At 40.5% G+C, this 16,576-nt stretch overlaps 1 protein-coding gene and 1 pseudogene across 1 annotated transcript; both read right to left on the reverse strand.

The window, feature by feature from the left end:
- Positions 1–814: 814 nt before the first annotated feature.
- On the reverse strand, positions 815–1,798 carry LOC142425490 (olfactory receptor 11H4-like). The gene has a single exon (XM_075530743.1). The coding sequence runs from the start codon at positions 1,745–1,747 to the stop codon at positions 815–817; it is 933 nt and encodes a 310-aa protein (XP_075386858.1). The 5' UTR covers positions 1,748–1,798.
- A 12,365-nt stretch (positions 1,799–14,163) lies between these two features.
- On the reverse strand, positions 14,164–15,141 carry LOC142426119 (olfactory receptor 11H7-like; annotated as a pseudogene).
- Positions 15,142–16,576: the final 1,435 nt, after the last annotated feature.

Genomic DNA, 16,576 nt, shown 5'->3' on the forward strand with positions numbered 1-16,576 from the left:
ATCCACCTAAGCCCCTGGATTCAGTTCCTCATTTTCCCCATCCGCCCTGCTCTCCCTCCCTAATAAACCCTTGCATTTTATAAATTATTATTTTGTCATATCTTACACTGTTCTGCTTCTCTCTTCACCCACTTTTCTGTTGTCCATCCCCTAGGGAGGAGGTTATATGTAGACCCTTGTAATCGGTTTCCCCTTTCCAACCCACCCTCCCTCTACCCTCCCAGTATCGCCACTCTCACCACTGGTCCTGAAGGGCTCATCCGTCCTGGATTCCCTGTGTTGCCAATTCCTATATGTACCTGTGTACATGCTCTGTGCCAGATTGGTAAGGCAGAATTGGGATTATGATAGTGGGGGCGGAGAGGGAGAGGAAGCATTTAGGAAGTAGAGGAAAGTTGTATGTTTCATCGTTGCTACACTGCACCCTCACTGGCTCATCTCCTCCCCACGACCCTTCTGTTAGGGAATGTACAATTGCCTACAGGTGGGCTTTGGTTCTCCACTCCACGCTTCCCCTTATTCACAATGGTATGAATTTTAAATGATCTTCTACCTTCTATACCCATTTCTCCCATAGCCTAAAACAGAGAAAAATCCCAGAGATATCATGCATTAGATCTACTGGCTTGGTGCATATTGAAAACATTGTTTTCTATGTAAGTCATTTATGACAGAGCTCTTCTTGGTTAGTTGAGGAATAAATTAGTGAGGGACTCCACTGAGGGGACAAATATTTTACAGTGGCAATTGGGAGTAATGTCTCTCTTACATGATCTCCTCTGGGTGGACAGTGGTTTGCTTGGCGTCTGGTAGATTATGCTCGTTCTAACCTCAAGAGTTTCTTCAGTGCAGCCTTCATCTCCTTGTTTCGTAAGCTGTAAATCAGAGGGTTTAAGAAGGGAGTGATCACAGAATAGAACAAAGTTATAATCTTCTGAATTTCAGCTGGGATATCAAATGTGGGGCTTATATACATTACCGAGAGGGCCCCATAGAATAAACACACCACTGTCAGATGCGATCCACAGGTGGAAAAGGCCTTTCTTCGGCCAGCTGCTGAAGGGACTTTGAATACAGCTATCAGTAAAAGGGTATAGGAGCCAAGGATATACAGCAGAGTGAGGATGATAATGAGGGAGCTCAGGATATAGAACACAATCTCCGTGACAGGAGATGGAGCACAGGACAGAGCCATCAGTGGGTCCATGTCACACAAAAAGTGATCAATGATGTTGGGCCCACAGAAATCCAATTGGGAGAGTTGCACCATGGAGACCGAGTAAGTAAGAAACCCAAATACCCAGCAAAGGGACATCAAAATATAGCAGAACTGTAGGGTCATAATGGCAGGGTAGTGTAGTGGGTGGCAGATGGCAAGGTATCGATCATATGCCATGATGCAGAGAAAATACGTTTCAGTTGCAGCAAGGGAAGTGAAGAAATAGAACTGAAGGAAACAGCCAACAAAGGAGATGGTTTTTGTCTCTGAGAGGGAATTAGCCAGCATGCTGGGCACCGTGGAAGTGGTGTACCAGATTTCCAGGAAAGCAAAGTTCCCTAGGAGCATATACATCGGGGTGTGGAGTCGTTGGTCCCACCTCACAGCACATACAATGGCACCGTTTCCTGTGATGGTGAACACATAGATTCCGAGGAACAGGGAGAAGAAGAAGATTTGCATGTCTTGGCCACCAGGTAAGCCTAGGAGGACAAACTCAGTTACGGTGCTTGTCACTGAACTGTTCATGAATCCCAGGGCTGTAGACAAAACGGAGGACACCGTTACACAAGTTGTTTTGTTACCCAAGAAAGCTATAGAAAACCTATGCATAAGAAAAGGAAAAAAAAAGAAAGAAAGAAAAGAAAATGATTAGGGCAAAGAATGTACAGATGTGCTTTATACAATTGATGTATGTATATGTATGGACTGTGATAAGAGTTGTATGAGTCCCTAATAAAACGTTTAAAACAAAAAAAAGTAAAGTTCATTTTGTCTAAAAAAAAAAAGAAAACCTATGCATGACACACATGTTAGCCATTTCGCAATCTATTCATTGACTCAATTCCTAATGATCACCATTTAATGCTTCCACTGGTTATAAATTTCAATAAAATTGAGTTCATAGCAACAGAATCTTTATGTTTTATAAATATTCTTTATTAATGATTTAGTTTTAAAATCTTTCTCTTTAAACATTTCAAAACCCAGAAATAATCACCCTCTCTCACGTCCGTGAAAGGCAACAAGGTAACTATGAGTTTGCATTCCTTTTTTACCCTCCATAGTTATTTATTTTGATAGAACAGCTCATAGTCTAAATTATTTAAAAAAACCCATTTCATTAGGGGCTCGTACAAACTCTCATCACAATCCATCCATCCATTCATTGTATCAAGCACATTTGTGTGTTTGTTGCCATCATCATTCTCAAAACATTTGCTTTCTACTTGAGCCCTTTATATCAGCTCTTCATTTTTCTTCCTCCTGCCCCTCCCCCTCCCTCATGAACCCTTGATAATTTATAAATTATTATTATTTGGTCATGTCTTACATTGACCAACATCTTTCTTCACCCACTTTTCTTTTATTTGTCCCTCATGGAGGGGGTTATATATAGATGCTTGTGGTCGGTTCCTGCTTTCTACCCCACATTTCCTCTGCCCTTCCAGCATTGCCACTCTCACCACTGGTCCAGAGGGGTTCATCTATCCGGGATTCCGTGTGTTTCCAGTTCCTATCTGTACCAGTGTACATCCTCTGGTCTAGTGTGATTTATAAGGTAGAATTGGGAACATGATAGTGAGGGGGGAGGGGAGTAAGCATTTAAGAACTACACGAAAGTTGTATGTTTCATTGTTGCTACACTGCACCCTGACTGGCTCGTCTCCTCTCTGTGACCCTTTTGTAAGGCGATGGTCAGATAGGCTTTGGGTCCCCACTCTGCACTACCCCTCATTCATAATGATATGATTTTATTGTTCAGTGATGCCTAATACCTGATTCCCTGGACACCTCTTGATCACCTAGGCTGGTGTGCTTCTTCCATGTGGACTTTGTTGCTTCTCAGCTAGATGGCCACTTGTTTATTTTCAAGCCTTTAAGACCCCAGACGCTATATCTTTTGATAGCAGGCACCATCAGCTTTCTTCACCACATTTGCTTATGCACCTGCTTTGTTTACAGTGATCATGTCAGAAAGGTGAGTATCATGGAATGCCAGTTTAATAGAACATAGTGTTCTTGCATTGAGGGAATACTTGAGGGGAGGCCCAATGTCCATCTGCTACCTTAATAGTCTACATGACTTTTAAACCAAGAATTAGTAGTGGAGTGATTACACTCTTTTGATGTTTTTCACCAAGTTGAAAATACTTTACACACTTCTCAGGTAATTTACAGCTGCGAAAATCCATTGATCTGAGTTGTTTTATATCAGAATATTTTTGTGACATTTTAGTAAACTGTAAGTCACAACATAGAGACCAAAAGGAAATATAATAGTACTTTTTTCTAGAGAGTGACAGTTAATAGTTACCTCAAAACAGATCTTGAATTTACTTTACTTTAAACTTTAATTTTAAACTCCTGAAATCTAACACCAGAGTACTGCTCCCCTAAACAAATACAGTGTTTTAAATAAATCTACCAGAAATCACATGAAAATGAATAATTCTCTTAAAAATATATAGGTGGGCTACTTACAAACAATCATACTTTTGCTGTCCAGATATTGCACATGATGCCTTTCCACGTTTCTGACTGTAATTCCATCTGCAAGGTAACTGAGTTTTAATAAGTCCAGAAAGCTCATTGATCAAAGCTCAAACAAATAAGCATAGTATATGTCTAAAGGTTTCTCTATAGCATAGATCATTCTTGTTGAACATCTTTTCTTTCATTTTGATGATACCAAGAGGTAAAATGTATATCACAAAGTAAAAAATTCAATGAAGCTTATCCAAATGCAAAGATGTTTTCTAAGTTCTTTAGTATAAAATTTCAGATAATCTTATATGCATGTGAATTGTTATTTTAGTTTACAGCAGCATAGTACTTAAAGTGTATTTTTCTAAAGTAGGAAACCCTCTTAAAAAGATAAAAATATAAAATTCAAAACCAAACTAATAGCCATTGTGTTGATTCTGATTCCTGGGAAGAATTGTTTCCTTAGGTTTTTGAAACTCACATCTTTTCCCGACTGAGTGGCTGGTAGTTTTGAATTGCTGACCTTACGCCTAGCAGCCTAACATGTAATATATGTCACCAGGGCCACTTTGCTAGAACAGAAAGGCAACAAAAGAAAGGCAAAGTAACTTCACTTCCCAGAGGAAAAAGCTGTTTTACCTTTTTGGAGTAATGTGCCTCTCTTGTCTTAAAAAAGAAAAAGAAAATGAGATTTTCAAAATACACTGTTTTATAACTTTAGAAAAATACATTTTAGTCGTCTTTCCATGTTAAAACAATATGGTTATACCTTGTCAGTTCAATAGCCATAATGAACTCGATACATTTATACTTGAAAATGAATTTGATTGTTAAAAATGTATTGATTCAGCTAAATATGAAATGTCAGATAACAAGGTATTGAGAAATGAAGTCTACTACACACCAAGATTCCAAGGTAGCTGGAGTACTAATGTTTAGCACAATAACTTAGTTTAAAAATCACTTAAAAACCTAATTGTGAAACAATAAATGTAAGTAAATTTAGTAGATTTTGTTAAGAGCTATAAGCAGCTCTCTAGCTTACTCTATATTTATTTTGCTAACCTTGAATATTCTGACCCTCAGATCATACAGCTTGATTTTATAATGGGAAGAATATATGAAATCACCTTCTGTCTCTCTCCCTGCCATTGAGTCAATGGTGATACATAGCATCCCCCACCACTCCCGTGGCTTTCTGAGACTGTTTACAGGAATAGAAAGCTCAGCTTTCTGTTGGTTTTGAACTGCAACCTTGAGACCATGCTTATCACACAGCCCAATGCATAACCACTACACCACCACGGCTCCTTAGGAAACCACACTAGTGTTTGAAATCCAATATGCAGAAGGTACATGATTAAAGGACAGGGAGTACATTATCTGGGGCATACATAAGAGTTAACACCTTTAAAAGAGTAAAAGGAGAAGCAGGGACTGGGAAAAATGTCTTCGGCTATGACAATGGACAAGGGGCTAAACTCTAAAATATACAGACCTCAATAAGAAGAGCAATGAATAACAGTTTAAAAACTGGGCAAAGGACACGAACAGACAGTTCACCGAAACTGACATCCAAATCCTAACACACATTTGAAAAATGCTCACTCTCATTAGCTATCCAGGAGATGCAAATCAAAAGCAATGATGAGCTATCAGCTTACACAGACGAGGCCAGTTCAATGAAAAACAAACCAAAAAGAAAACAACATATGCCAGAGAGGGTGTAGAGAGATTGAAATCCTCATGCACTGCTGGTGAGCATGTAAATATATACGACCATTGTGGGGAGTATATGGTGTTACTTAAAACAACTGGGAGTAGGAATGCTATATGACCCAGCAATAGTTCTGCTGGGTATATACCCTTATGAAATACACTTTAATATTAATGACAACATTTCACAATAGCAACAAGTTGAAAACAGTTCAAATGTCTATTAGTAGAAAAATGGATGAAGAAACTTTGGTTTATACACACAACGGTATATTATTTTGAAAACTAATGATAAAACCGTCACATGACTTGGATAGACCTGAAGATCATTATATTGAGTGAAATTAGCCAATCACAAGAGGACAAATATTGTATGAGATAAAAACCCAGACAAAGACTTACCAAAGGGAACATACTTTGGAGGTTCCCAAGGGAAGGGAGGCCAGGGGGGCCACATGAAGCGATGGACTGGACAGTTGACAGTAATGAGTTTAGTGAAAGGGAGAATGGAGGAGGGGGATAGTGGGATAGAATATAGGGTTAATGTGGGTGTTGCTGAGTGGTTTGAACTGTTGGATATAGAGTTGATTATATAAAATATAACCTCCTTGGCCACTGGAGATCCCCTCACAGAAGGGTATAGGGGAGGAGATGAGTCAGTCAGGGTGCAGCGTAGCATTTATGAAGCATACAGCTTTCCTCCAGTTCCTAAATGCTTCCTCTCCCCCCTCCCCCCGCCCTACCATGATCCCAATTCTACCTTGCAAGTCTGCATAGAGCAGAGAATGTACACTGGTGCATGTAGGAGCTGGAGGCACAGGGAATCCAGGGTGGATGATACCTTCAGGACCAGGGGTGTGAGAGGCGATACTGGGAGAGTAGAGGGTAAGTGGGTTGGAAAGGGGGAACCGATTACAAGGATCTACATATGGCCTCCTCCCTGGGGGATGGACAACAGAAAAGTGGGTGAAGGGAGATGCCAGATAGGGCAAGATATGACAAAGTCATAATTTATAAATTATCAAGGGCTGATGAGGGAGGAGTGAGTGGGGAGGGAGAAGAAAAAAGAGGACCTGAGGCAAAGGGCTTAGAATGGAGAGCAATTCTTTGAAAATGATTAAGGCAAAGAATGTACAGATGTGCTTTATACAATTGATGTATGTATATGTATGGATTGTGATAAGAGTTGTATGAGCTCCTAATAAAATGTTAAAAAACAAAAAATAATAAATAAAATTAAACATCCCCAACCTAATGAATAATTTTAAAAAATCACACACACACACACACACACACACACACACGAGTAACTGGGAAGAGAGTGCTTAACTGGAGAGATTGTAAAATGTCAGTTATGTGTCCAACTGAATGGGCTTCTAAAACCAAATTATAAAAGTTATCAATTTTCTGAGTAATGAGGTCATTTCCTTGTAAGCGATGAGTCACGAAAGTTTAAGGGAATTGAGGAATATTTGAGCAATTGGATCCTCAGCCAGCAGGTTATTACAACATGCTTTATTATTATGTTACTGGAGATAGTTTACTGTGGGTGAAATCACATATAAATATACAAAGTCCACATCCATACTAATAGTAAAAGAGGATTCCATGTGTGGAGGTCTTCGGAGAAATCCTGGGAAGAAAAGGTAGAAAGCTACTTACCCATCATGATAGGACTAAATGTGAACAGAGCTGGGAAGAACACTGCCTGGATGCCCTCATTGATGCCTCTGTTGGAATCCAAATCCAGGAATCTCAGCCTTGAGAGCTCTCCTGAATAAAGGTGTGCACTTGGATGATATTCCAAACCTCAGGATGCACAAACTAAACACTGAACCCCTCCTTCCTCCCTTCCAGAGGCGCTCAAAAGAAAATGTCATAACAAGAGGGCCCTTCTGTTGGGCAGTAGTGATGGGCAATGGGAAGAAACACAGTCCTGCAAGCAGTGGGTGAGCTGTGGGCCGTAATTGCTACAACTCAGACCTCAGTCACCTGAAGGCACCCAGACCTTGCTCTTGTGTGTCCCAGCAGAGAGAGTCCACCAGATGAGATTTTTATCGCTTAGTTACTTTTGCTCTGGTGTTGATGGAAATACTGGGGTATGAGTTCATGAGGCAATTTAGAAAGGGGTGGGCAATGCAGGTGATGGAAGAGGAAGAGAGTGCTGTTGAGGCTCTCAAGGGGTACAATTAACGCTGCACTTTAGACATTGTAGTGAAACTCTCTGTGTCCCTTTGGGCTGGTTTGTGACTCCCTCAAGAGTCCCTGGGTAGCACCCTTTCTTCCAGCCATAGTCAGCATCTCCTTCAGGGTAAATTGACCCCTTGTGTGATGGCAGGAAGAATGCCTTTAATAGGCAATGGGAGATGTCTGTGTGGATGTACAGAGCTGTTTTTGTTTCCAGGAAAGTTCTTTTCCACTGGGAATGTAGAGAATGCTGAAAAAATGAACAGTGTTTATGTTTTCTGAGGAAGGGTCTTCACACAATTAACATCTTTAATTTTGCTGTGAGACTCTAGTTATTGATAGCCTCTCTCTTTTTAATTTGTCCTATTTGTTCTTTATTCCCTTTGTCTTATGGTGAACCATTTAAGTAATTTCATTTTGTTTCTCTCTGTGAGCTTTTTTTGTAGTAGTTACGTGTTCGGCTGCAGTTTTCATGGTCAATAGTTCAAAACCACCAGCAGCTCTGTGGGAGAAAGACTGCGCTTTCTAATACCACTAATTCTTACAGACTCAGAAACCCACAGGGTGTCATTATGAGTCTGCATAGACTTGATGACAGTGAGTGAGCTTTTTGGTTCATATTCTTAAAAAAAAATTCTTTTATTGGGGACTCTTACATCTCTTATCCCAATCCATATATTCATCCACTGTGTAAACCACATTTGCACATTTGCTGCCATCATCATTTTCAAAGCATTCTCTTCCCACTTGAGCCCTGATATCAGCTCCCTATTTCTTCCCACTCACTCGTTCCTCCTCCTGCCCTCCCTCATGAACCCTTGATGAGTTTTAGATTATTATTTTTATATCTTACCTTGTCTTCTGTCACCCCTCAACCACTTCTCCATTGTTCTACCCTGTGGTAGGGGATATAGTTTGATCCTTGTGATGGATTCCCTCTTTCTCCCCTTTCTCCCCTCACCCGACCCTAATCCTCTAGTATCCCTACTCTCATTTTTGTTCCTGAGGGGCTTATCTATCCTGGATTCCCTGTGTTGTGGGCTTTTATCTGTAGCACTGTACATGCTCTGGTCTAATCCAATTTGTAAGGTAGAATTGAGGTTGTGATAGTGGGGTGAAGGAAGGCACCAAAGAATTAGAGGAAAGTTGTGTGTTTCATTGGTGCTGTATTGTGCCCTTACCGGCTCATCTCTTCCCTGTGACCCCTCTTTGAGGGGATATCCAATTGTCTAGAGATGGGTTTTGTGTCTCCATTCCCCTCACTTCCCCCTGCCCCCATTCACAATGGGTATGATTTTTTTCTGGGTCTTAGATACCTGACATCTGATCCCATTGACCCCTCATGATCAGATAGGCTGGTGTGCTTCTTCCATGTGGTGTTTGTTTCTTCTCAGCTAAATGGCTGCTTGTTTATCTTCAAGCCTTTAAGATCCCAGATGCTATTTCTTTTGATAGCTGGGCACCATCAGTTTTATTCAGCACATTTGCTTTTGCACTGATTTTGGCTTCAGCGATTTTGTCGGGAAGGTAAGCATCATGGAATGACGGATTGTCAGAACAAATTGCTCTTGTGTTGAGGAAGTACTTGAGTCAAGGCCCTATGTCCATCTGCAACCTTAATTCTTTTTTTAAATATTGTTTTATTATGTGCTCATACAACTCTTATCACAATCCTTACATACTTCTATTGTGTAAAGCACATTTGTACATTCATTGTCCTCATCATTCTCAAAATATTTAATCTCCCTGGCATCAGCTCCTCAGTTTCCCCCCCCTCCCTCATGAACCCTTCATAATTTATAAATTGTTATTTTGTCATATCTTGCCCTGTCCAATGTCTCCCTTCACCAACTTTTGTGTTGTCCATCCCCCAGGGAGGAGGTTATATGTAGATCCTTGTAATTGGTTCCCCCTTTCCAACCCACCTTCCCTCCACCCTCCTACTATTGCCACTCATACCACTGGTCCTGAAAGGATCCTCCGACCTGGATTCCATGTGCTTTCACTTCCTATTTGTACCAGTGTACATCCTCTGGTCTAGCCAGGTTTGTAAATTAGAATTGGAATCACGATAGTGTTGGAGGAAGGAGCATTTAGGAACTAGAGGAAAGTTGTCTGTTTCATTGTTGCTACATCGCACCCTGACTGGTTCATGTCTTCCCTGATACCCTTCTGTTAGGGGATGTCCAGAGGCATAAAAATGGGCTTTGCGTCTCCACTCCGCACTTCCTACCTCATTCACAATGATATGATTTTTTGTTCTGGTGACGCCTCATACCCGATCCCTGTGACACCTCGTGATTGTTCAGGCTGGTATGTTTCTTCTACGTGAGTTTTGCTGACTCTGAGCTATATGGCCTCTTGTTTGTCTTCAAGCCTTTAAGATCTCAGATGCTATATATTTTTATAGCTGGGCATCATAAGCTTTCTTTGCCACATTTCCTTATGCACTCCTTTGTCTTCAGTGTTGGTATCAGTGAGATGAGCACCCAATGATATGATTTTTTGTTCTTTGATGCCTGATAACTGATCACTTTGGCACCTTGTGATCACACAGGCTGGTGAGCTTCTTCCACGTGGGCTTTGTTGCTTCTGAGCTAGATGGTCACTTGTTTACCTTCAAGCCTTTAAGACTCCAGACACTATAACTTTTGAAATCTGGGCACCATCAGCTTTCTGCACCACATTTGCTTATTTACCCGCTTTGTCTTCAGCGCTTGTATTGGGAAGGTGAGCATCATAGAATGCCAAATTAATAGAAGAACGTATTCTTTCATTTAGGGAAAACTTGAGTGTGGAGGCCTAATGTCCTTGTGCTACCTTAATATTAAACCTATAAATATATACATATAGACCTATTTCACCATTCTCATATATAAATAAATTTGCCTATGTACATGCCTTTATTTAGACCTCTATAAATTCCCTTTGCCTCCTAGCTGTTTTCTCTATTTCCTTTGACTTTGCTCTTGTGCCACTATCATGCTCAGTCTTCATTTGGGTTTCAGTAATTCCTCTTGGTTACATTACTCTTGATCATGCTCTACTAGGCCTCCTACACCCTCCTCTCCACCGATTTGGATCACTTGTGTTCCCTTGTCCCTGATTTTGTTAACACCCCTACTATTGGTTGGGAATATATATATATATATATATATATATATATATATATATATATATATATGAAATCATACAAAGCATGTACTCCTTTTGTGGTAAGATACATATCAAAATTCAGGTTTGAAAATAGGTATGATAGGATACATATCAAAATGCGGGTTTGAAAATAGGTACGTTCCTTTAATATTTAAAATAAATAATCACTTAACATCTTCTAAAATATATATAATTTCCAAGCCCTAACCCACACTTACTGCCATCGTGTTGAATGCGACTCTTAGTGACCCTATAGGGCACGGTAGAACTACTATTTCCTCACAGGAAACCTTGGGAGCTCACAGGTAGAACTGTGTGTTTCTGAGACTGTAACTGTTTATAGTAGTAGAAAGCACCATCCTTCTCCTCAGAGAGGCTGGTGGCTTCAAACCACTCAACTTTTGGACAGCACCTAAAAGTGTAACCAGTATGCCACGACCAGGGCTCCAGGATTAAAGACCTAGCCCATTCATCCAATGTTACAAATGCTTCTTTTCCTTGTTCTTACTGCAAGTCAGACATTATGCTAGACAGTTGGAAAAAAGGAAGGGATCAAGGGCTCATAAACTAGGGGAAGAGATGTGGACATAGACTCATCTCTAAGAGTCTATATGCACAATGATTGGAATATGCACTTGGCGTAGTCTTATGCATGAAGAGAAACACAAGTCCCGCCTCAGGTTTTAGGAAGGCTTTCTGATAGAAGTGATTCCTGAGTTGGATCTTAATTAAAAAATAGGTGTTTGGCAGGAGAAGTTACATAGTTAGAAGTTACAAAGTTAAAAGTTACAATAGTAGGACATATGGTAGTTATTGAATTATATACAAAACATTTCCTGTGCTTCTATTAACCCGCGAGTTCCATTGAATGACTCAGGCATGAAGACTGACTTCAGGCAAAAAATATGGTCATCGTTCAAGGTTACTTCGACTATCTTCTGAAGCTGTATTTCAGACCTCCTTTCCTCATAGTTAGATGTATCAGTGATGCAGTAGTTAAATGTTCAGCAACTATTTGAAAAGTTGGCAATTTGAACCTACCTAATAACTTTGAAGAAGATGAGTTGGTTATCTGCTCCTGCAGATGTTACAGTGTATGAACCTCTCCAGGGCAGTTTGTCTCTGTCTAATGGAGTCCGTATTGACTACATAGCACCTAACTGCAGACGCATCAGCAATAGCAACCGTCTATTGGGGAGCGTCTTCTCCTGTTGCCTGGGGAACTCCACGAGGCAGCACTAGGTATTCCAGGTAAGGGTTTTCATCCTCACTTGGGTAATAAAAATCTAAACACTCTCCCATGAGTTAAAATTGACTCATGGGGACGTATAGGACATTAGAACTGCTGCTGTGGGTTCTGAGACTGTTAACTCTTTACTGGAATAGAAACCATCATCTTTCCCTCAAGAAAGGGTTAGTGGCTTGAACTCCTAACCCCAAATTTAGCAGCCCAACACGTAATCGATGACGCCACCAGGGCTCAACTCTTAAGTTATAGCAATGTTTAAATACTTTCACTTGCAACTGCATTGTTGGGTGATTTGGTGTTGGTAGCGTGCAAAAACAAAGGAATTCATTGTACTGATCATGCCAAACATTTTTTGATCTCCTATTTGTTTTTACTTTTAGAATATACGATAGCTTTTCTGGTGTCTTATTATTAATATGTAATCTCCTTATTCATATATTGGAAATTCTAGTACAGCCTAAATCCCAAATGGTAATTTTTTATCAAAATGAAACTTGTTAGTAGGTCTGATTCAGGGTTGATTTGCTTCTTTCATTTGCTGTTCCAATTGTTGCCACTCAGAAAACGAGGCCTGAAATGTTCTTCCCTGGACTATCCAGTCATGTACTGCGGGGGCAAAATTCTAAGGTGCACTTTGAGTTTTCTTTCACATAGTACGGTGTGTGTGTGCGTCTGTGTGTGTGTGTGTGTGTGTGTGTGTGTGTAGATTGCTAGCGAGATAGAAATGCCCCAACTGCAATTCCCTGAGGTGAACATTGCTTTCCCTGCTGGCTTCTTATGATTCGCTCTCATTCCAGTCCAGGGACCCACTTCACAAAGACTTTCTTTTGGGGTTGCTGTACTTCTGATAGTATTTTTTGATGAAATCTCTTTTAAGATGGCTCAAATGGATCACCTATGATGGAGTGAACTTAGACTGTATTTTTGCTCTATTCTCGACAGACTGCAGTTGTTTCCTCTGTAGCCCATCTCTTCCTGCTGTGCTCTCACTGCCAGCTCCACACTAGGCTTTCCACTTATTTCTCCTCCTTAAATAGAAAACAGGGAAGTTACAGCATCCCGCAAACTCCAGGGAACAAGGTCAAGTGTGTGTGTATGTGCACCATTCACATTTCTTAGGGACATCATATAACTAACAAATCTCACCAAAAATATTCTTGCTGAGGGGGATGAGAAGCTAAGACTTTTGTCTTCCAATGGGTTGACTATAGAAACAAATTCAGAGACATTCATATAAGTATGAGAGATCTATATGAAAGAGTAATTGTATATTAAGAAAACATTGCAGCCCAGTCAATATCAAGTTCATAAATCCAATATTAGCACATAAGTCTAATACCAGTCCATACGTCCCTGTTTACACTCATGCAACACATGCAATGATGGGAAATGCAGGAAGATCACAGGCCAGTGGGTGCAAAGTCATGTGGGTACAGTGGTGGTGGAAGCATCCTCAGGGCTCTCATAGGTCTCCAGGTAGTGTCAACATGAAGGTGAAGGCAGAGCGAGTACAGCCTGCTTAAAGGGAGAAAGAGGAAGAGTCTGGTCTCAAAGGGCCACTAATCTCAGTAGATGTCCAGTGAAGCTTCACCCTGATTCACAGGCTAAACTCTGCTCACATGTTCCTTCAGGAGCCACGTTGGCAGAAGAAACCCAACTATCATAGCCCACCCCTTCACTCTTATACCTTCAAGTTGACACAAGATCATGTAACTATCACAAGTTTGGTGACACCAATTCATAATCTTACAACATGTTTAATATTGATATATGGAGTTTCAGCCCGCAATATAAGACAATAGGCAGATTTTTACGTTCCTAAAAAAAAAAGTGATAGAAAACTATGTATGAAAATAATTAATTTTATTAATTTCTCTTTTCAATATTTCATGTTGTTTTAATCTTTCTGAAAGTAAATATTAAGATTATAAAGAGTTATTTTTAATGCTTTTTTGTAACTAGTATTTTTCCCCATGGAAACATGATTTTGTAACTAAAAGGGCATCAACATGTGATCAATATATGATAAATTTTGTTTTGGACTAAATTTCTGTGATGGTTGTCAATAATGCAAAATTGACTTGAATTGCAGAAAGAGAATTGTTTTCCCACTTAGAGTTATAGATTCATTGGGTTATACAAAGTCTACTTATAAGCCTTGGATCATTCTCATCCCACAAATTATATGATGGAGAGCAGATTTCATGTCCTTGTTTCGGAGGCTGTAGATGATGGGGTTTAAAGCAGGTGTAACTACAGAGTATATCAGTGTGATGATCTTTTGTACAGCAACTGAATTGCCAGAAGTGGGAGACACATACATCACTATTATGGTTCCCTAGAACAGGGACACCACCACCAGGTGGGATCCACAGGTAGAGAAGGCCTTTCGCCGACCCCCTGAAGAAGGAACTTGAAGTACAGATCTGAGCACTAAGGCATAGGATCCAAGGATGTAGAAAAGTGTGACAATGATAAACAGAGTGCACACAAAGTGAAATACATGCTCTATGATGGGTCCAGGGACACAGGACAGAGCTATCAATGGGTTCATATCACATAGGAAATGATCAATGATGTTAGGACCACAGAGAGGTAGTTGAGAAATGATTGAAATGGGAATTAAATGTCCAAGGAAACCAATGAGCCAACAAAGAGACACCAGAATGCCACAGAACCTCACAGTCATGATGGAGGGGTAATGCAGTGGGTAGCAGATGGCCAGGTACCGGTCAAAAGCCATGATACAAAGGAAGAAGCATTCAGTTGTTCCCAGGGCAAAGAAGAAATAAAATTGAGTGAAGCAGCCAGAGAACGAAATGGTCTTGGTTTTGGAAAGAAAGTTAGCCAGCATCTTGGGAACTGTGCAGGTCACATAACAAAGCTCAAGGAAGGAGAAGTTGGCCAGGAGCACATACATGGGAGTATGGAGTCGTGGGTCCCATCTCACTGCACCAATGATGGCCATATTCCCAGTCAGAGTCAAGATGTAGATAGACAAAATCATCCAGAAAAGAAGAATCTGCATTTCCCAAGGGCCAGGAAATCCTAGCAGGACAAAGTGTGTGACAATAGATACCTCTGACTTATTCATGGCTCCCAGACTGTGGAGAAAAGACAGATAGATAATGACAATTGACTTTGCTTCTGGGGCAGCCTGAAACTTTCCTTATGACAGAGAGTTTGATTCATTTAGGCAAATGTACGGACACACACTACACACACACACACACACACACACACACACACACACACACACGAAAACAAGAAAAATGTTTTCTTTCCCCAAAAGATATGTATTTAATTTTTTTTAAAACCAAACCACCTTATCACCTTTCTAGTACTCTCCATTGCACTTCATACATTTGTTAAATCTGTGATTCCATTCTTGGAAACATTTTTCAAACTCATCTCTTTCGATGGCTGACAGAACCTCTCTTTTTTTTCTTCACCTCTTCTAAGTCATCAAATCGCTATCCTCTCATGTCCGTCCTCATTCTCAGAAAGAAAAAGAAGTCACTCAGAGGAAGTTCAGGTCAGTAAGGTGTGTGGGCCAAGAGAGGCGTGCGGTATTTTGCACAAAACCCGTGCACCGAGATGGCTGCTTGAGGTACATTGTGGTGATGGCAAACCAGTTTCCCCCTCGTCTGCTATAAACCAGGTCTTTTTTTAAATCACACTCTGCTACACAATCTTTTCAGAACCTCTAAGTAGAAAGCTTGATTAACAGTCTGACCCTGTGGAACAAACTCCAAATGCAAGTTGACAGACATCTTCAATTGACATTTCACTCTTCTTGAAATGAGAAAACCACTTGTCCACTTGAGTTTTTCCCATAGGTCTGTTCTTGTAAGCTGCATTTAACATCACAAGAGTTTCTGCGGCATTTTTCTGGAGTAGCAAGCAATTTCATAGCCATACACTGTTCTCTTAAAAAATAAGGTTCACAAGAATGCAACATAACACATCAGCAAGAGGAGGAAAGCCAAGCCACAAAACCATTGAGAGGCCTCACAATTAGCCTTCAGGCTAGGAGGGGGCAGTTTTCAGAACCCCTCACCCCCCAGGTCCAGTGGTGAAATAGTCATAAAAGTCAGTGGAAAGATCAGGAATTATGTATGCCTATTTTTGCTAGTTTTTTCTTCTTGTTTTAAAATTTTGTTTTTTTCCCCCACCTTTTAATTCAAGCTTTTGTTTTGTCTCTGTTATTGTTGGCCTGCTTACTTATATAAGATAGTCATGGCAAGCAAGCCTGAGGTGAAAGCAACAGAATCCATGGTTCTGAGGGCCTGTGGGGAGGAGGAGGTGGGGAAAGGATTGTTGAAAAACAAAGCCACAGGCAGGGGAACAAGTAGGGAATTAAAAGCAACAATGCAGAGGACATAGAGATCCTGGCGGAGTTTGAGCAACAGCCATCTTGCTGAGAGGAATTACTAAGAGGCAGAAGAAGGGTGAGCATGATGGTGGGAAAGGAGGAAGGTGAACGAAACAGAGGAAGATCTAGCAATCAAAGCTATGGATAGAGGTATAAACATAAGTGTGCCCTCATGTAAATATATTAA

Source organism: Tenrec ecaudatus, chromosome 14, assembly GCF_050624435.1.
Source record: "Tenrec ecaudatus isolate mTenEca1 chromosome 14, mTenEca1.hap1, whole genome shotgun sequence".
Classification (NCBI taxonomy): domain Eukaryota; kingdom Metazoa; phylum Chordata; class Mammalia; order Afrosoricida; family Tenrecidae; genus Tenrec; species Tenrec ecaudatus.